Source organism: Camellia sinensis, chromosome 11 (genome assembly GCF_055761805.1).
Source record: "Camellia sinensis isolate YWXY chromosome 11, ASM5576180v1, whole genome shotgun sequence".
NCBI lineage: Eukaryota > Viridiplantae > Streptophyta > Magnoliopsida > Ericales > Theaceae > Camellia > Camellia sinensis.
This window is the reverse complement of record NC_138971.1, coordinates 32,092,202-32,113,671: the sequence shown is the minus strand read 5'-3', so window position 1 is coordinate 32,113,671 and position 21,470 is coordinate 32,092,202. Positions and strand designations below refer to the sequence as shown.

The window sequence follows — 21,470 nt, the reverse complement described above, 5'->3', positions numbered from 1 at the left end:
CACTAGAAAGCAAGCATATATATATATATATATAGGAAAATTTTAATATACACACCCTTTAAAATGGTGTATTATATGTATTGTTAATTATGCTATTTTTTTCTTTTATTATGATATTATTTTAATTATAACTAATGAGATTTTTAATTATGTTTATGTTATGTTTAGTTTAGAATTATAATTTTTTAAATATAACTTAAAAAATATATATATATATATATATAAACGTGTTCCCATAACAATAATAATAAATCAATGTCAATTTAATGAACTTTAATTTATTCACTTACATTCATAACTGAGGAGTCTGGCATTGGGCATTTCACAGGTTGATCTTCATCCGGCGGCTCAATCGAGGATGCTCGACCGACCAGAAGTCAGTGTTTGCATTCAACCCCATTTTGGCACAAATCCATACATCCCCTGTTTCTTCTCTCTGTTCTCATCTACTACCACTGGAATTAGGGTTTCCTTTTTATCCTACAAATTCAGAAACAAAGAAACAACAAAAAACCTCAAGGTTGATATGCCGAGTTTGAACTGCTGAACCATTTAATGCTGTTCATTTTTCTGATCTGTGTATTGTTGTGTATTTTTGGTGAGCATGGCTTCACTCATTTGCTTGATAATCTTGCCGATAATATTTAGTAAGTTGTTAAACTGTATACACTAACGTATTTTTGTGGACTTGAGCAGTTGTTTTTGCTGAATTCATTATTGTCTTGTATTGAAGATGCCTGTCTCTCTCCATATACTAATTTTAACTTTTCTGGTTTGTTTCAGTGCAAGGAAAACCATCCAAGGCAGTTGTCGACTCATTGGCTTATTTGGGGTCTGATTCTTCCTGCCTTAATTATTATTATTATTATTTTTTTCATGTTCTTTGAGTTTATGGATTTGAATTGCTACTTTCTTGTTACATCTGTTGAGTACATGGATTTTCTTATTTTTATTTTTTATTCAAGAAGCTGTTTGAATTGGTTGATTTTTTTTGTCACTTCAATAATTATGATGTTGGATTACTTTCTAATTTGTGACTACCACTTGGATTACTGCATGTGCTAAGCTTTGGATATTTAGTTTTCAATGTTGCAATAAAATTTGTCCATAGCTAATCCACAAAAGGTCGGATGACTTTGAGTTGATATCTTTGAGTTGATATGTTGTGACAAAATTTGTCCATTACCTTCTCTCTCTCACAGATATCTTTGAGTTGTTGATGTCCTTTACTTTTCGAACTAATGTAATCTTTATTTAGTTGCTAGTTGGTTGTTGAGCAAATGGGGGACTAATTCTTTGGGTGAAATGGCACATCTGTGGGATTTTGTTTCTTCAGTTTCTTTGTTATGAGGCTGCTTACCTTCTATGAATTCTTGCTATTTGTAGGTGGGAGCTATGCTAGGCAATGCTTTTCTTCATCAATTGCCACATGCTTTTGGTATGCAATGGGTCTGATGTCATTCTTTGGTACTTTAATAATGCTTAGTTTGTTTGTTTGTTTTTGTTTTTTTAATTAAATTTATTTATATTTTTTATTTACGTTTTATATGTACTGCTGCTACTTGAACTTCTATCTATCATTGCCACTAAAGAGCTTTGGCTATTCTTATTTCAGAAGAAAATTTTGAAATATGGTTTCAGTTGAAGTGTAAAAGTATGGAAAACTTAGATTAGGGTTAGAGAGAAAGAGAGAAGGAACAAGGAGAGGAAGATTTTTATTTAACATATGTTCTTAGGTTCTTAAATAAACCTAAAACAAATAGCAAATATTTATATGAAATATAATATGACCATATGACCATAGTACCATTACTTAACACAAAAAATAACAGATGACTATGGGTGTGTTTGGTTTGGTTTTGGGAGATAAATTTTCAAAAAAAAAAATTGGGGAAATAGTTTAGAATTTTTTTTGATTTGTTTGGTTGTATATTTTGAAAATAGTTTTGGAGTATTGGAGTTTGGGATGATTGGATATTTTGTTGTAGTTGAGTAGATGTGTGTGAGAGAAAAAGTGATTGAGAAGGAGAGAGGAGAGATAAAAAGCGATTGATTGATGTGTAGGAGAGAGAGTAATTTTGGAAAAAAAATTTCCAAAATTACTAAACCAAACAAAATTTTAAAAAATTTTCTCCAAAATTTGTTTCTCAAAAACAAACCAAACAAGGCCTATATATTCTAACACTTCCCCTCAAGCTGGAACATAGAGATCGAACATGCCCAGCTTGGTAGATAGACGTTGAAACGAAGAGCGAGCAAGGGGTTTGGTGAGTATATCACCCAATTGATCATCAGAGTGTACAAACAGTTTCACAAGTTGCTTGCGCAACAACAAATTCCGAATAAAATGACAATCAACCTCAATATGCTTCGTGTGCTCATGAAACACGGGGTTATTAGCAATGAAAATAGCGGCTTGATTATCACAACACATGGTCATAGGAGTAGGAACATGAATACCAAAATCCTATAGAAGAAAACAAACCCATAACATCTTAAGGTGGTATGAGCCATGGCACGATACTCTGATACTCAGCCTCGGCACTTGAATGAGCAACAGCCAATTGTTTCTCGCTACGCCAAGTAACAAGATTACCCCCAACAAATGTGCAATATCCAGATGTAGAATGACGGTCAGTCTGACTACCAGCCCAGTCAGCATCACTAAAGGCAGTGACAGAGAAGGAAGGAGAGGAACGACAGAGCAGACCGCTATCTGGAGCTCATTTTAGGTAACACAAGATATGACAAACAACATCAAAATGGGGTTGGCGAGGAGCATGCATAAACTGGCTAACAACACTCACAGTATAAGTAATATCTGGACGAGTGACAGTAAGATAACTTAACTTCCCAACCAAACGACAATACTGACCAATGTCAGGAAACAATGCTCTAGTCTCACCATCGAATTTAACCAAGGAGTCCATAGGAGTATTGCTAGGGCGAGTGCCCAAGAGACCAGTCTCAGAAAGAAGATCAAGAACATACTTGCGTTGAGATAGAAATAGACCTCGAGATGAGGGAGCAATCTCAATCCCAAGAAAATACCGACGATGGCCCAAGTACTTATTCTGAAATTGCTTACCCAAATAAAGCTTCAAATCAACAATATCGGTGGAGTCACTGCCAGAAATGATGATGTCGTCCATGTAGACAATGAGAACAATGACCCCAGTAGATGAGTTGTGAACAAAAATAGAGTGATCAAAAGTAGAACGACAAAACCTATATTTAAGCACAACGGTACTGAAGCAATCAAACCAAGCACGAAGAGACTGCTTGAGTCTCTACAAAGCCTTCCGTAGTCGACAAACCATATGTTCACTACTAGGAACAATATAGCTAGGGGGCTAATCCAAATAGACCTCCTCGTGCAAATCGCCATAAAGAAAGGCATTCTTTATATTAAGTTGATATAAAGGCCAAGACTGATTAACGACGACAGAAAGTAGAATCCAAATAGAATTAAGCCGAGCCACAACAAAGAAAGTCTCCAGATAATCAACACAATAGGTTTGAGTATAACCTTTGGGCACTAGGTGGGCTTTAAGCCGCTCAACAGTACCATTAAGATAATACTTGAAAGTATAAATCCAACGACAACCAACAGTAGGTGTCCCAGAAGGAAGAGGTGTAAGTTCCCAAGTTTGATTTTGATGAAGAACACTCATTTCCTCATCCATAGCATGTTTCCAGCTCGACATGGACAGAACTTCTTGATAAGAAGACGGAATACAAAGGCAAGACAAGCAATAAACAAAGGAGTGAAAACTAGAAGAAAAACGAGCATAAGAAACAAAATGAGCAATAGGATGCTAAGTGCAAGTATGTTTACCTTGGCACAATGCAATAGATAAATCATCAGATGCCATAGGTAGAGGAGGGGCAGGAGCCTCTGACAAAGAAGATGAAGTAGCCGGGCCATAAGAAACAATGTGACGAGCTTGGGACCGTTGATAAACTTGTAGAGGAAATGGTGGAGAAGAATCTAAATTGATAGGGGGAGGGAGAGGACGGGAAGACAAAGGGCACCGGAAGAGTAGGAGTGGGAAAAGATGACTCCCCCTTACGACAAGAGATAAGATCATCTGACAACCACTGACTAGAAGGGGAAAAAAAAAGATGACTCAAAAAAGGTAACATCGGCACTAACATAGGACCGACGAGACTCTGGATGATAACACCGATAACCTTTCTGATTACGAGAATAACTTTAAAAAACACATTTGCGAGAACGGGGAGATTACTTATCCAGTCCTGAATCAAGGACATGGACAAAGGCCACACAACTAAAAACACGAGGAAGAGGAAACGGGGAACAAGTGGGGTATAACTAAGAGAATAGAGACCGGTTTTGTAAAACAACTGATGGAATGCGGTTAATAGGGGAACATGCAATAAGCACAACATTACCCCAAAATTGTTTGGGAACATGTATGTTGAACATCAAGGTCCGGGCAATATCTAACAAGTGGCAGTGTTTTCGCTCAGCAACACTATTTTTCTAGGATGTATAAGCACAACTAGTTTGATGTATAATACCATGATCATCACAAAAAGTGTTCACAACAGACTGCACATATTCTAAGGCATTATCAGATCGAAATATTTTAATACGTTTCCTAAGTTGAGTAAAAATTTCATTATAAAACTTAGAAATTATTTGAGGCAAGTTAAACCGTTGCCGTAGGAAAAAAAAAAAAACCAAGTTATTCGAGAGTAATCATTCACAAAAACACAAAAAAAAAAAAAAAAAAAGGGTTAACAGTGGGAGTGCGAGAAGGACCCTATATGTTTGTATGGACTACATCAAAGGACACAAACACAGGACTAATGCTACGACTAGAAAAGGAACCACGGTGATGTTTGCCAAGCTGACATGCTTCACATTCAAGCTGAGACACATGATTTGAACTAGGTATAGCTAACTTAAGCTTGGCCAAGGATTGAGGACCCACATGAAATGCCATTGTAAGGGAGACATGGTAGCACTCAAAATAGCAGAAGTAGGAGAGCCATCAGTGTCTAGAAAATATAAGCCATCCTGCAAAACACATGAGGAGGGAGAAAAGGTTACAGAACAGTGAAGAACTTTAGTTAATTGACTAACAGAGAGCAAATTAAATGGAAATGAATTAACATAGAGAGTAGAGGGTAAGGAGAGAGATGGAGTGGGTTGAAGTGTACTCTGGCCACTAATAGGTCGGGAGGATCCATCAGCTAGTATAATATTTTGGGTAACCGGATGAAGAGTATGAAAAAGAGAGGAATTACCAGAGATATGAGAACTAGTGCCAGAGTCTAGAAGCTAAGGTTGGGATTGAGCCATACATGCAATGTTACTTGAACTAGCCAATGTAGCGATGTAGGATGAAGGAAGAGTAGTACGAAGAGAATTGACTAGCTCAATAAGCTCGCTAATCTGAGTGGTGAGTGCATCATGAGAATCAGCTGGGGAAGCACCAGGACCATAGGGAAAGGATGCCGATTGAGAGGATGGAATATCCATAACCTGGTTCAAAATGACCCAAGAAATCACAATGAGTACACTTTCGATCACCACGGGACATAGAGCTAGTACCACACCTACCACCACCACCATCACGATGAGAACCATGAGAATAACGACCACCACGAGAACCATGGGAACCATGGGAACCAATATGGAATCCACGGTGACTAGAATTGCCATGAAAACTACCACAGTTAGTTCCACGGTCACCATTGCTCGAGATCAAGGCAGAAGAGGAATGACTGAGAGGAACCAGATGTGGAAGAACTCTGTCCCAAAGAAGAGTGCAACAGCTGAGAATAGGCATTAGCACCCAAAAGTAAGGATGCCATCTTAAATTCCTCCAAATATTTCTTCTGTTGAGCCAAATCAGTAGTAAAAGGTCGGTGTTGCAATAATTGATCCCACAAGGTCTTAAGGCCATTGTACTATTCAGGAAGAGGACGGCCAGACTGTCAGGTAGCAAAGATCTGCTCATATAACTCATAAACACGAGAGATATTTATGTGATTGGAAAAAAAATCAGCAAGGGAGTCCTAAATCTCCTTAGAGGTGTCACAAAATTCCATTGTAGTGGCAACATGAGGTTCCAAAGTATGCCAAAGCCACCCCATAACAGATAAATCCTCACTCAACCAATCATCATAACCTGTAGCATCCTTAGCCGGTGGAAGTTCAGTAAGAAAATGCGACTTCTTGCCGCGCAAGAAAATCTTAATAGCATTAGCCCAAGCCAGATAATTCAGACCATTTAATTTCTTAGTGGTAATAGACGTAGGTAACTCATCATCCTTAGCTATTGAAGATTTCACATCAGGTTTTGGCTCAGCCATGATAAGGAAAACAAAGACCAGCAGCAAACAGAAGATTCAAAGGGGGGAAAAAAATGCACAAGGGAAAGCAGCTCACAGGAACAGAGTTTGGGAAAGAAATTACCCAATCACTAGCATCAGCAAGTAGCCAAAGATGAGCATAAATAAGCCAGAATGATCAAGCCATGCAGAACAGGGTTGCCGAACCAGGGAAAACACCAAAAACCATCAACAAATCAACCCGGCAGCAGCAGCGAACCGGGGAAACCCAAAAAATTACCAGAAAATCAACCCAGCAGCAGCACTGAAGCAAAACAAAGTAAAAAAGAGCCTCCTAGGGCTATTTCGGATCCCAAGGAACGTATTTCAACAATCAAAAAATTTTGGGTAAGGAGTTTTAGCACATATCAGAATATTACCATCACGAACTCGAAAAAAACATTCAAAAATAGAAAACGCACACTAGAGGGTACCCAAAAGGCAATCCAAGAGGGGGGTGAATTAGATTTCAAAATTAACAATTACCCAATAAAATTAAGAACTAGTACAACAAATAATTAACTGATGATAGATGGATGAATAACAGTTAATGATCAGGCACAATGATGAACTTAACAGTGAAGTAGCTATCTGTTAATGCAGTGAATGATTTTTGACTTAACAGATTATGATTTAGATAAATTAGTAATGGATTTAACTAAATCAGGTAAGTAAAGATATTTGTAGATTTAGCACAATAATAGCAAATACTATAACAGTTATAGCAGAGACAAAAATGTAAAGAAATTAGGGAAGAGGAGGCAAACAAATTTATAGTGGTTCAACTTCAACCAAGCCTACATCCACTCAAGCTTCACTTGAGATTTCCACTATCTTCTAGCTTTACAGGAGTGCTAGCAACCTCTTCACAAATAAAGCAATCCTCCATAGATTTTACACAGATTGTACCAGTCTTCAAAACCTTGCAAACCTTAGGTGATTCACAATCACTCTCAAGGAATCAAGAACACTGAGTGTACTACACTCTTACAAGATTGAAATGAATGTGTTTTTGCTTTCAAAGAAAGCTACAAGGATAATCTCTCAAAGATAGATACGCAATATTGAAGCTCAGAAAAAATAGAAACTCTCAGAAGCAGATAATCATACAGCTTAAGCTTAGTTTATATGTTCTGAAGGAAAACGAAAACTCAGTTTAGGAATTCTTCAAAAACTCAGAGAGATGCAAAATATGTGATTGATGAAAGATGGAAAAATGTTTAGCACGTTGTATTTGTTGTTGTCTGTCTCTCTGCTGTGTCTGTGTTTTTGTATATAACAGAGATGGTGCTCTGTTATGTCTGACTGAGCCCATCCTCTTCTTCCCGTTGAAGAGATGGGATGGTGATGGGTTGGGAGGTTGTATAAATCATTGCTCAAATATTCCCTGACATCCATGTGTGTTTTGCCTGTTGAATGATGGGTCATTTGATACAAGAACATTTCTTTTCTCTTCTCAGCATTTGTCAGATTCAGTGAACATTGTACGTAGAGGACGTCCCTGGGAGGTCCTGAGTAAAACTTTGCACTTGGTGGTCGTCCACCTGGATGTCCCTCGAATGTCCCTGGTGAAGCTTTGCAATTGGTGGTCATCCACCCGGTTGTCCACCCGGATGTCCCTTGGACCTTCCTTCAAGTCTCGGTCGAGAGGTATGATGACCGCGGTCGTTGAGCATACTCTCTGTGTGACAGCCGGAGCAAAGCTTGGTGGTCATCCACCCGGCCGTCCCTACAGCTAGAATTCCTACTTTGCAGCTCTCTACTGCAGCTGCCTTGTGTTATACCTGTTTAATCTTCATCTTGACCTCCAAATAACATAATTAACGCAAAGAGAAGATATTTTATCAAATAATAAGTTTCCAGTGATAATCTACTCTTCAAAATAAATCAAAACAAAGAATTAAAAATCATCAAAATATATTATTTCTAACACTAGATGATCCCAAAAAAAAATCCAGAAAAATCACCATTAACATTAGGAGAGAGAGATGACCTAGAGTGGCTCGACTCGTCCATGCGGACTATGATGTCATGCTGACGTCATCATACGGAAGATGACATCAGGCATCATCGTGACCTCAGTGGAATCTCAAGAGTCTAATGAACACTTGACAAAGTCGAATTGATGCTCTGATACCTTAGGGTTAGAGAGAAAGAAGGAGCAAGGAGAGGAAGATTTTTATTTAACAAATGTTCTTAGGTTCTTGAAATAAACCTAAAACAACGAAAAATATTTATATAAAATATAATATGACCATAGTACCGGCACTTAAGTTAACCCAAAAAATAACAGATGACTATATATTCTAACAGTTTCTATTGGGATAAGATGATTTCATTGATGAAGGAACCATGCTATTCCTCTTTTAGGAGTGGTGCTTTTGTTTTAACCCCTTCCCTAGTGTCAATTTTTGAGAGATGATTTACTTGGGGTTGGGGATAAACCTATTATACCTGATGAGAATCTTAGAGGCCATTACTCCTTGTTTTTTAGAGTCTTGTCACTATGGTAGTATGTCATAAATTGAATGTTTATTGTTCGATCATGGGAGGGGGTTAAGTCTTCCAGGGGTAGGAAACTTAATGAAAATGTGAAATGATTGATTGAGTTAAAGAGGAATTCCCTTCTCCTCTTGATGAGGTGGGGGTGGGGGGTTAAGTCAGGTACTAGACATAAAGGGTTTGTCTTTGATGAAGTTAAGTGAAGAAGGTGAGAGGATGGATCAAAAGGGGATATGTGTTAGAAAAAGGGAGGGAATGGGAGGGGGAGAAATAGGAGTGGTAGGGGTAATTGTAGGAAGGGAATTCGGAATTGAGGAATTTGACTTCTTGAATTAATATGATGGTCCAGCAAATGAGATCATAGGTAGAAGTGGCTCTAAAATGAAAATTATAAGTTGGAATGTGAGTGGAGAACTATCCAAGAAAAGTAGAAGGGTGGTAAAGGAGTTTTTGATTAGGAATAATATAGACATTGTAATTCTTCAAGAAATAGAAATAGAAAAATTTGATGGGAAGTTGATTAAGAGCATTTTTTTTTTTTTTGGAGGGGGAGGGGGGGGAGGTTAGGTATAGGCTATGAAGCACATACACCTCTCTGAGGGCCGCGTATCAATGTCGGACACAGACACGTGTCGGACACGCGGTGGACACGTGTTCGACACATTGAAGAGTGTTTTTTTTTTTGATTTTTTTGTAGACAGACAAGTTAGGCACATGTCTGGACACGTTTGGGACACTGCGGGGTCAAAAATATAATTTCTGAAACTTCAAGCGGGGGTCAATTTGTAAAAAAAAAAAAAATTAAAAATCAATTGCTAACCTAGTTTCAAACTAAGAGAAGAAAAGAGACTGAGAGAAAGGCTCGTCGGTGGTCGCTGGTGGCTCGTCGGTGGTCGGTCGTCATTGGTCTCTGCTTCTTGTTTGCTAGTCGTTGCTTTTGCTATTATTGAACGTATGTTGCTCGATTCCCTTCTTCTTTCGATCTTCTTTGATCTTCTTCTTCTTCTTCTTCTTTGCTCTCCTCTCGGACTTTTCTTTTCTTTTATGCTGATTCTAACCCCTCTCTCGCTCTTCTATTTTAATTTTTATTTTTCTTCTTCAATTTTTTGTGGCTTTTCACTTAGTCTGTTTGTCTTATTTATATATATATATATTTATATATATTTTGCTGATTAGTTTATAAGAACAATTTTTTTTTAAAATTTTAATGATATGTATTTATTAATTTTATAATTTTATGACATATAATAAATAAATTTAATTATGTAGATTAAATGTGTCCCTAGCGTGTCGTGTCGTGTCCCCTATTGTATGAAAATTTGCATGTCCGTGTCGTGTCCCGTGTTTGTGTCCTTGCTTCATAGGGTATAGGAATTGGGCTTGTGGAAGATCTGCTTCCGGAGAGGACTTGATAATTTGGGATGAGATAGTGATTAGTGAATATGAAGCAGTTGTTGGGGAGTTTTTAGTGTCTAGTTGGTTTAGGATTTAGAATAATGATAATAGAGAGTGGTGGCGTACGGGAGTCTATGGATCCAATACCCAAAAGCTTAGAGGATCATTTTGGGAGTTGCCTGGTTTGTTTAGGCTTTGGTCTCCAAATTGGTGTGTTGGTAGCGACTTTAATGTAATCAAAGCAATTTCCAGAATGCTAAAGGGGGATGAAGTCACTAGGACCATGAGGGACTTTGATGCATTTATGGGAGTATGAATTGGTTGATCCTCCATTGTCAAATGCTAGCTAGGTTCACTTGGTCAAACCTGTAGGCGAATTTTGTGCGTAATAGTCTGGATAGATTTTTGTATTCTTTAGGTTGGGAAGAGAGATTCCTGAGTGTTAGACAAGAGGTGCTTCCTAGAGCAATGTTTGATCATTATCCAGGGGTCTTAGAAAGTCATTTATCAATTGGGGTCCCACTCCTTTTAGGTCTGAGAATATGTTAGAGCATCACTTGTTTAAGAAATGTTACCAGGAATGGTGGGAAAGTTGTAGACCTCACGAGAAGGGGAAGTTTCAAATTCATGAAAAACTAAAGTTTATTAAATAGTCGTTGAAAATTTGGAACAAAGGTTTTCGGAGACTTGAAAGAGACTACAAAGTAAAATTCTAATTAGGATCAATGAGTTGGATAGTCTTGAGATGAGTGGTGGTCTTGTTGAATCTCTTAGAAAGGAGAGAGAGGTTTTCAAAAGTAAATTTGAGAAGGTGGTCTTTAGGTGAAGAAATTTCTTTGTCTAAAAAATCTAAACCTTAATAAGTGGCTTGAGAAATGGGATAATATTTTCAAATTATTTCTTAAGGTTGCAAATGGAGATCAAATCATTAATGAGGTTTTTCCATTTATTCTAGATTGTATTCTTTTGAGGGAGGGGTGAGTAGGTCGAGATTAGAAGGGTTGGAATGGTCCCCCATTGATTCTGAGAAGGCTAGTTGGTTGAAAGGCTTCTTGATGGATTGGAAATAGGAAGGTGATTTTCAAGTGTAAAAAGGTATGGGTTCCTAGGGCTTAATGGCTTTCTTATGACCACTTTTTACGTTTGTTGGGATATTTTTAATTTTGATTTGTAGAAAGTTTTTAATGAATTTTTTGAGAAAGGAATTGTTGATACTTGCGCAAATGCTACATTTATATGTTTGATTCCAAATAAAGAGATTTCTTTAAGAATAGGTGACTTTTGACCTATCTGTTTAGTTACTTATTTGTATAAAAGTTCGGCAAAAGTGTTATCTATGTTGTTGAGATTTGGTTTTGGGGGATTTCATTTCTCTTCTCACGGTGCCTTTGTTGAGGGGTGTTAAATTTTAGATGTTATTTTGGTAGCTAATGAGGTGGTTGGGGAGTATAGATTACCTAATAAGCCCGAACACGTACACAAACACGGGACACATGATACGGTGATTTGAAAAAAATGGGGACACGGACACAAACACGGCGGAGACATGACAATAAAATATTTTTTCATATATTTTTGTTTCTTATGTAGATTAATATTACATCCACAAACAATCAAAACTAACAAAAACTAAAACTAATTTGATATTAAAAAAAAATCACTTTTATATTAACACTTATTGTTTATATCTTTTTTATGGATGATTTATTAAGTATTTAAATCTAAGCAAAAATGAATCAACATTCAACATCCATTAAATGCACTAAAGAATGGGGGGGGGGGGGGGGGGGAAACTATTTGGCGTGTCCCCTGGAAAAAAATAATTAAATGGTGTGTCCTTGCCGTGTCGCCATGTCCCCATGTCCGATATGGGTATGGCACTTATTTTGAGCTGGCATTGCTTCATAGCAGATTACAAACAAGGAGAGGGTTATCTGTAAGACTGATTTTGAAAAAGTATATGATCATGTGGATTGTTTTTTTTTAAATATTTTTTTGAATTTTGACATGCAAAGGAAATGATTTGGTGAGAGATGAAGTGGATCAAGGGTTGTTTGTCCACTAGTAATTTTGTAGTAATATTAAATAGTAAAGCATGTGGTACTTTTTAAGACTACTAGGGGTCTGAGGCATAATTCTTTAGCTCTATTTTTATTTACTGTAGAGAGTTGATGTTTTGGGGAGGTTGGTTATTGGTCTTAGGAGGTGGGTTTAATGGAGGGTTTTGTGATAGGTTGGGGTAGGATTTCAGTTTTCACCTATAGTTCGCAGATGATACTATATTTTTCTGTTTTTAGATTTTCACCTACAGTTTGTAGCATTTTTTAATTGTTGGTGGTCATAATATGTTTTTCTATGATTATGTTATATTTCCAGGTGGTGAACACTCCCATTCACACGATTATGATGTGGACCATGCTCATTCTCATGTTCATTTTGGACATGAACATTCACATCTTCTTAAACATGCACTTTCTTAAAAGATCTTTCTGTTGGTTTGTCCGTTTTGGGTAAGTTGAGAAACATGCAATGTGCATAAGTTATTTGTTAATCTCAGTCACATGCTTTCTTGTTGTACAATATATATGTATGCATTATGCACATGCAACAATTATCTCTGTTTTATATATTCCTGTGATTTTGCCTCTAATAATGTATATAAAAAAAGTTACTTCTACTAATGTATAGAAAAAAGTTACTATCTGTCACATTTGAAAATTAATAATTCTGAATAATAAATAATTATTAATGGTTAGCAAAGTGACAAACATTATAAATGCACATTTATTGATAATCCAAATGTGTCACTGGAGTACATTGGACCATATGAATGGTTCAAAAGCCTTGAACACACTGTTGATGGTTAAAAGAGTACAATTTCATTGATTGAGGTAATCGTAGTCAATCTTTTGGAAGGAATATCACCTTAAGAATATGAAAAGGTTGACAGAGTAAATACACAAAGTGAAATTGAGAAAAAGTGGCCCTAGTTGATATACGGGACTCAAGAAAAGTGACACAGTTTGCATTACAGGGTAATGCTAGGGGACGAGGAAGACCAAACTAAACATGAGTTAAGATAGTAAGTGTTAAGCATGCGTTTGTTTTATCATTAAGGGTAGTTTAGTCATTGTCAGCCTCTAGGGTTTTACTTAGTTTTCTTATATATATTTATCTTGTAATCTTTCATTCATTAATTCAATAATTCCATGGTTTAGTTTAAACCTAGTTTTCATGGTATCAGAGCCAGGTTTCGATCCTGGGACACAAGTTAATAGCTTGTTGTTCAACTAAAATTATGGATCTTAATCAAATATGCAAACTAGGATTCATCTAGCCAATCCCAAGTAGTTGGTGACGATTTGTGTAGTTGAATTGTTTAATATATATTTTCAGTTTGTATGTTTCTTTAACCTTAAGGTAGTAATATACTTAGAAAGTGGCTGTGCGTAAACCACTTGTTGAAGTCGTCATGCATGAACCACTCGATGTTAAGGTGATTGCTTGTAAGCATCTCCTCAACTACTTGTCACTAATGTGGCTGTACTTGACACTTGTTTGTCATTAAATGATTGCATGTGAGGCAGTTGTCACTTGCTTGTTATTGAGAGGCTCTGTGTAGCCACTTTTCACGTACTTGTCATTGAGCCTGTTGGCTGTAAGTCACTTTAAACTAATTTCCAGTCGTAGCCTTCTCCTAAGAAGCACGGACACTTCTAAGAAGGTGACGTATATGTGTTGTGTCCGTGTCGGAGACCGACACTCTTTTGGACACTCTTAGGACACATGTCCGACACTTCTCAAAACGTGTCCTATTTTAAATTTTTTTTTAAAGACCTGGACACTCTTTGAGCACTTGGAGGACACATGTGTCAATCACTTAAACACACATGTCTATCGATTAGACACATGTGAAACTAATTTTAAGTTTGAACAAAACAAGTTAAGATACAATAATAAAACAAAAGCCATATAAATTTATAGGAATTAGTGTCATATTGTGTTTTTTTATTATCTTTGAATAATATATTCATATATATAACATATAATAAATATATAAAATTATATATTTTATGCGTGTCCCCCACGTGTCGTGTCCTGCATTTTTTGAAATTTAACGTGTTGGCGTGTCCGTGTCCGTGCTTCTTGGGCCTTCTCTATCATCATCATAAGTGCAGTAAAAAGTTGAAGGATGACAATGACGATGATGACAAGATTCAGCAGCGGTCTCTCAATGAAAAGAATGAAAGTGTATCAGAAATGTCATGGGAAGGTTTTAGACAAAGGTTCTGAAAAGCAAAATCAGCCTGAATCTCTTTGGAAGGTAAGATGATTGTGATTTTTCCTGGCAGGTTATGATCAACTTTGAACTAGGTTGGTTTCTGGGCATTTATTCATATGTGGACCTAGAATTATTGTCAGGCAGCTGCTGCGCAAGACTAGAATTGTTGTTTTTTTTTGAAAGAGTTGTCTCTAGCCACAAATGTATACAAACACATGGGACATATATCGATCTCTGATCTGTATCTGTTACATGCAAAAGAGATTGTTTCTTCTTCATTCAGAATAATTTTTCCACAGTTCCTAATATCCTTGTGATAGAATATTCTAATAGCATGAAATGAAATATGGTTTGTTGCTTTTCTTATTCTTAGTTTTAGTTTTCTGTTTGTTCAAGATCAAAAAGAATGATTCAGACCTCAATAAGTTACAAAGTTTTGTGGCAATGAAAGTCAAAAACATAACACATTGGGAAACAAATGTATATATCTAGTGGGATTGTTCCGCTAGTGCACAACAATTTCATATCAAATATGTTTTGCTGATTGAAATGTTATAACATTTGATGAAGTATCTTATTTCATGGAAACATAATCCATTGTCGAATCTTACCTTTCTGGTTTGAGGAACCTGAATGGGAACATGATGTCACATGGTTATGATGTGTTGGGTAATTCAAATAATGAGGGACGTTCTCTTTTGACCAGGATATAACAATGTATTGATATTATCAAAATGCAAACATTTGCCATTAGACTTGTGGACTTTTTACCCTTTCAAGTATTCGGGAATGGTTAGGATTCCTTATATTTGAACAAAGCTTTATCATGTAAATTGGCAGGGCATTGAAAATGCCCGCTAGCTTACTTGGTAAGAAAAGTGGTAATAATATCAAATGCTTGGATTCAAGGTTCCAATAAAGCTAGGACTGTCTTCACGCCCCATTGGTGCATGCCCCCTTTTATTTATTTGTTATTATTAAAATCATTACTGCAACTTGTTTGTTATTGAAACTTACATTTGATCCTCACTTTTGCAGAGAAAAACTGGCAGTGGAGCTGGGAAAGATAACATTTCAGATGCTCCAAATGGCTCCACTCACCATAAAAAATCTGCGGTCGAAAAAGAACTTTCTCATTCTCCATCAAATCTTGTGTTTGGTTACCTTAACCTCTTCTCCGATGGTGTAGTATGTTTTTAAAATTTTTTTATTTATATTATTATTTTTTAATTTAAATTTCAGTGGTAATGTTGTTTCTTTATTATTGGTGTTAACTGTCCATGAATATAATGGACACACATGTTTCTATAAGGAATTTTTTTTCATTTTTAATTGATGTATTTGACTGAAAACTGAAGCATTTCAATGTGACGTGTAACATTTCAGCACAATTTTACCGGTGGGATGGCTTTGGGAAGTGCTTTCCTCCTTTATGGATCAGTTGGTGGGTAGTCAATAATGCTGTTTTTACTTGCACATGAGCTTCCTCAAGAGGTTCGCTTCTTCCTCTTGTTCCTTCATTTTCAACGGAGATTTTGATAAAGAATAATGACTATTTAATTTTGTGTCATTATATTGATATCAATTTCAGATAATAAGTTCTTTAGTTAGTTAATTCTAAAGATTCGGAATGGATCTTCATACAGTACATCATTGTATTTGCATATTATAAGTGCGTATATATCGGTAATTTTGTGTTGTCACTAAATTGTCTTCCCTGTGCAAGGATGCAAGCATGCAAAGTGTCTTGTTTCCTATAAAAACATGTGAGTTGATGGGTTATTTTACTCCATAACTAACTGCATATATTCCACTAGGCTTGATACTGACTCTTATGTATTGCAGCATCTTCTAAAATTACTATGGGTAGAAGTGCAAAATTAATTAGACTTATTAGATGAACGTTGTTTTTGGTTCTTTTCTTACGATAAATACGATTGTTTACCCCTCGTCATTTTGGTCTCTAAAATTTCAATTAACTCGATTTTGTCTCTTAATTTTAAATTTTGTGTCAATTAAGTCCAATTAAAAACAATCGTTACAATTTTTTAGGGAAATTTCGCATGTGCCGATACAACAAATTTTCAGGGGCATAATGGTCCATTCAGCTGTCCCTCTCTCTACCCTCCACAATGATTGTTTCTTTCTCCCCAATAACCCAGCACAAACCATCCCCACCTTCCATCACTGCTGGCAATCACCACCATCTTCCACCCTCCCAAACACACCACTCCTGCCACCCAAACCCTCTTCCGCTAAAACCCCTCCACTGCCATTGCCACCAACTACCTCAGCTACCATCAACTACTCTGTCAACCATCACCAAAACCCCCTTTTTGCCACCCAAACCTTCTTCCACTAGCCTGAAACCCACCTCATCAACATCATCCAACAATCGCCTAGCAATAAAATAATTATTTAACAATCTCAACCCTCTCCACTGCCATCTCCATTAGTCACCATCAACAGCCATCCCAACCACCAGCAAAGTCCCCCTCTACTACCCTATTACTATGAAACACCTCATCTGCCAAATCACCCCCTTTCAACCACAGCATACCCGCCTTTCTGCAAACCACTCCATTTGTCAAATCAATTTTACCCTCCACAAATCAATGAAAAAGAAAAGAGGGAAGATAAAGTGAATGGGTCAGAGGAAGGGGGGAAAAAAGAGAGGAAGGAGATCGATTGAGATTGCCTTTGCCATTGTCATTTAAGATCTTTGCCTCTGCTGGAAGGATAGATTGCTACCTTTCGTTGCCATTGTTGCACCGTGCTCCTCCTTTGTTGCATTCATCCTCAACACCCCTTCTCCATTGCTTAAAGCCCCCTTCCCCTTCGCCTTCCCTAACGTCCACCAACTGCCTCCTCTTTCACTCTCTTTTTATATATATAATATTAGTTTTGCTCAAGTTAATTAAGTGTAACAGGTGATTCTAAATGCACCTCATTATACCCCTAAATGAAATTACCAAAAATCCTTAAACCATACAACCATCTTCTACCTTGGCTAGCTGGTGCTGCTAGCAGCATCGATAGCCACCCGAGCCCCCTCCCTTTCTGACTCCCCTCCCCACCCTCTCCAACTCCACCCGCCACCCCCTAGTTGCTTCCCACACTCCATGCCCCCTCTCCCACCCACTCCGGCAATCGCCCCATCCCTTTTCCTCACTTAGATGCCGTTGTCGCCAACCACTCCCACCCCAGAGCTCTCCCGTCCTTGCTTCCTTTCCCTTCATTTGAAATTGTAGAGCACCGTCACCAAAAAAATGATGGTGGTTCAAACGTATACCACTAAACAAATAGTGGTGCTTAGGACACAAACCACCGAACCAAATTTATGGAGATTGCATTGGGCGGCGGCAGTCATGATGGCTGGTGGGGAAGGAAATTGAGAGGGGAGGTGGGGTGTAGTGGTAGAGTTTGATGGGCAAGGTTCTGAAAAGCGGTTGTGGTCGCCGTAACGGTGGCGGTGACACGGTTGCAGTTGCGGGGTGTAAAGGCCGTAGCGTAACGGTTACGGTAACGGGAACCGTGAATTTTTTTATTTTTCGCACAATTTGAAAAAAACTTACCGATACGCACATTTTTTTTCCATGATCATCTTTATTGGGTTTTAAAATAAGTATTGATCAATTTTTATAAATTTTTAAGTTTGATCCAATATATTTCGTATTTTTAAATCACTATGAACTGAGTTTTTTACATTTTATTTTAATAATTAATAACTTTATATTATACAAAAAATCAATCACTAACTATTATATATAAGATAAACAATGACAAAAGTAAGATAACAATTAAAAACTTAAATATATATATATATATATATATATATTTTAATCAAGCCAAATAGATAATGATCACACTTATTATTATTATTTTCAAACAATATATAGATAGACACACACAAACAAAATGGTTGAGTGATAGCAGCTGAATACAATAGCATAGGTCTTATAGCTTTAACAAATCAATAACATGTTCTTCATCTTCCATCTTCTCTCTCTATCCCTTGCTCCTCCATCTTCCCTCTTCTCTTTCTATCTCTCTTCCCCCATTTTCGATTTTTTTTTTTTTTTTTTTTTTTTTTTTGTGCATGTTTTTTCGAAAGAAGCAATTCGGAACCGTTACGTAACGGTGCGTAACAGGCCGTTACGGCACCGTTACGACCGCTATAGCGGCCGCTACGGCCGATGCACCTGTGAATCTCAATCACACTGCAAAAGCGGTTGTAACGGGTGGCGGCAACCACCACAACCGTTACGTAACGGCGTTACCTAACGGTTGCGGTTGCTTTTTAAAACCTTGTTGACGGGTAAGGAAGCGAGCCAACGTCGGGCTGCAGGGAGGGAAAGGGAGGCCGCTGCGGAAGGACGGGGAGATGTTGCCGGAGATGATGAGGCGGTGGTTGTGGAGGGGTTGGGATGGATGGGGGTAAAGTTGGTGTTAACTAGGGTGCTCAAAGAAAAAAACAAAATTTGAATTCAGGAATTAGGATGCTCAAAGAAATGAGATGTCCAACCACAAATTTGAGGTGCATTTAGAGGCACCGAAGCGTAACTCACAAAGTTGGATGGGGTATGGGTGAATGGACTATTTTACCCTTGAAAACAAGATGATTGTTGTTCACATGTGAAATTTTAGTGAAATTGTAACGGCCATTTTCAATTGGACTTAATTGACAAAAAACTTGAAAGTAAGTTGCAAAATCAAGTGAACTGAAATTATATGACCAAAATGACATAAGGGCTAAAGTATAAGGACTATTGACGCAATTTTCCATTATTTTTATGTATACATCAAAAGTGCAGAATGAATTGGACTTGGTACATGTGTGTAGTTCATGATCTTTACCTAGAAGGACATTCATAGTGTGATTAGCATGATATCAGACACTTCATATTATTAGTCCACATGTTAACATAATTTATCTTGAAGGAAATATTTTATCTAAATTTTGTTGACATATTTTTGTTGTGTGTCATTAAGGATTTGCCATGTTGGCGTAGTTATATTTTTTTGTTATGAACGCCACATTAGAATATAATCATACTTTGGGCAACACTAAATCTTGTATTTCATCCTTAAAAAATTTTCCTTTTTTAATTATAAATGTAATTAAACTTTCCTTCGGTGCTATATCTTTTGTTAAACCCTCCTATGCAAATAGGTGATTTTGGAATCTTGGTAAGCTATGAAGCACTGAGACTGCAAAACAAGTGTTGTATCCATGTCGGACACACGGACATGTCGGGGTATGGGACACACCACATGGCGTGTCCTCTTATTTAATTAATTTATTTTCAAGGAACACGTTGAGGACACTTCGGGAACACACTAGGGACATGTCAATGCAAGAGCAACATTGGTTAGTATCGTTTTAGTATGGCAAGTTGAATCGTATTTTTTTATTTATTTTTTAATACCAAAACAATTGAAGAATTAATAGTCACGTTTTACTATTATTATTGCACAAGCTTTAGTCATGGGCCAAGATCAAGGACAATCATCTTTGATTGAGGTAAAAAATCTTCAAGAAATGGTCCGAGCAAGCTCATCTTGATGTTGAGGGTATCATATGCATTAGCATTAGTAATAATCCCAATATGTTTTTGTTTTTATTTTTGTTTTTGTTTCCGAGATTGACGACAAGCAGGTTCACGTACATTGCAGTTGCTAAAGTGCTGGCAGAAATGAACAATGGCAGCAGCTCAGCAATAAAAAGTGCTGTACTCCAATTAACCTCACTGATATCTGGAATGGCCGTCACACTTTGTATATCCCTTGTTGAATGAATTTAAAGCACCTTCTAATATGTGTTTAGTAGTTTTTAAGATCAATGTAATCCAAGTTGTATAACATTACTCATTTGTAAATCAAGATCACAATGATGAAAATTCTGTTTTTAAATTGAGAGACCACAATATGCCACATCAAGTGGCGGAGGGACGTTGGGGCCAGGGGTCACGTGCCTCCCTGACTTTTCAAATTATTTTTATTTTTATTTTATTTTTGTTTGGGTTAGGTCTTGCTCCTGCTTCCACTTACACACAGTGCCCCCTAAAACCCCCCCCCCCCCCCCCCAATAAAAAAAAAAAAGAAGACACCACACTACACTACACGCATGCCCCCCCCCCCCCCCCCCTTTTTTTTTTTAATCCTAATCCCGACCAAACAGTCACGCATTTTTTTTTTTTTTGAGTGAGTGCACAACTTCAATTACGGCAAGGTTAAAACTCAAACTCTAAAAGTATATAAAATTTTTTATTTTATTTTTTTATTCCTTGTTAACTATCTTCGTATTTTTTTTGTCTTCTTTGTCTCCCTTTGTTACTTTGCAATTTATCGACTCGTGATTCACCAAATTAAGATCACACAACACAGATTTGGGACCATATTACAATTTTGTATCTTCTCTTCATTGTATATAAGTAACTTTATTATTATTATTTTTTTTACTTTTAAATAAAAATTATGAGTATTAATTTATAGTTATTTGTTAAGTTTTGATTTGTAAAATTTTTTTATTTGTTATTATTTATGTTAAAATAAGAGATGTTGATATGCTAAAATTATGAATCTTAATTGGTGGTCATTTATATTAAAATTAGGGATTTTGATTTGTTGTTGTTTGTGCTAAAATTAGAGATTTTATTTGTGTTAAAATTAAAAATATTAATTTACAGTGATTAATATTTAAATTAGAGATTTTGATTTGTTATAATTTGTGCTAAAATTAGAAATTTTGATTTGAAAAATCCTCGGGGGTGAATTGTAAAAGTTTAAAATTAAAAACTTTTTTTAATGAATATTAATTTCTAATATTTAATATTAGCTCGAAAAATTATTATTATGTTATTGTTATTGATTAAGAAAGAAAAATTTTGATATTATAATTAATAGGTGTCCCCCTATATTAAAT

The 21,470-nt window shown here is 36.7% G+C and overlaps 1 protein-coding gene across 12 annotated transcripts; it reads left to right on the top strand.

Moving 5' to 3' along the window:
- The first annotated feature begins 283 nt into the window (after window positions 1-283).
- LOC145801897 (IAA-alanine resistance protein 1-like) lies at window positions 284-20,458 on the top strand. Of its 12 annotated transcripts, none has more exons than XR_014343707.1 (8): window positions 284-647; window positions 784-832; window positions 1,387-1,438; window positions 12,640-12,773; window positions 15,584-15,728; window positions 15,932-16,039; window positions 19,719-19,916; window positions 20,222-20,458. XR_014343707.1 is itself a non-coding variant. In XM_082893692.1 (8 exons), the coding sequence occupies exons 5-7, from the start codon at window positions 14,456-14,458 to the stop codon at window positions 15,995-15,997; spliced, it is 345 nt and encodes a 114-aa protein (XP_082749818.1). In that variant the 5' UTR covers window positions 284-647; window positions 784-832; window positions 1,387-1,438; window positions 12,640-12,773; window positions 14,442-14,455; the 3' UTR covers window positions 15,998-16,039; window positions 20,222-20,458. The 12 variants fall into 12 exon arrangements, 5 of the variants coding, with proteins under 5 accessions (XP_082749818.1, XP_082749817.1, XP_082749815.1 ...); XR_014343706.1 differs by having other exon boundaries at window positions 15,584-15,733; XM_082893692.1 differs by lacking the exon at window positions 19,719-19,916 and adding an exon at window positions 14,442-14,587 and having other exon boundaries at window positions 15,584-15,730.
- The last annotated feature ends 1,012 nt before the right edge of the window (window positions 20,459-21,470 follow it).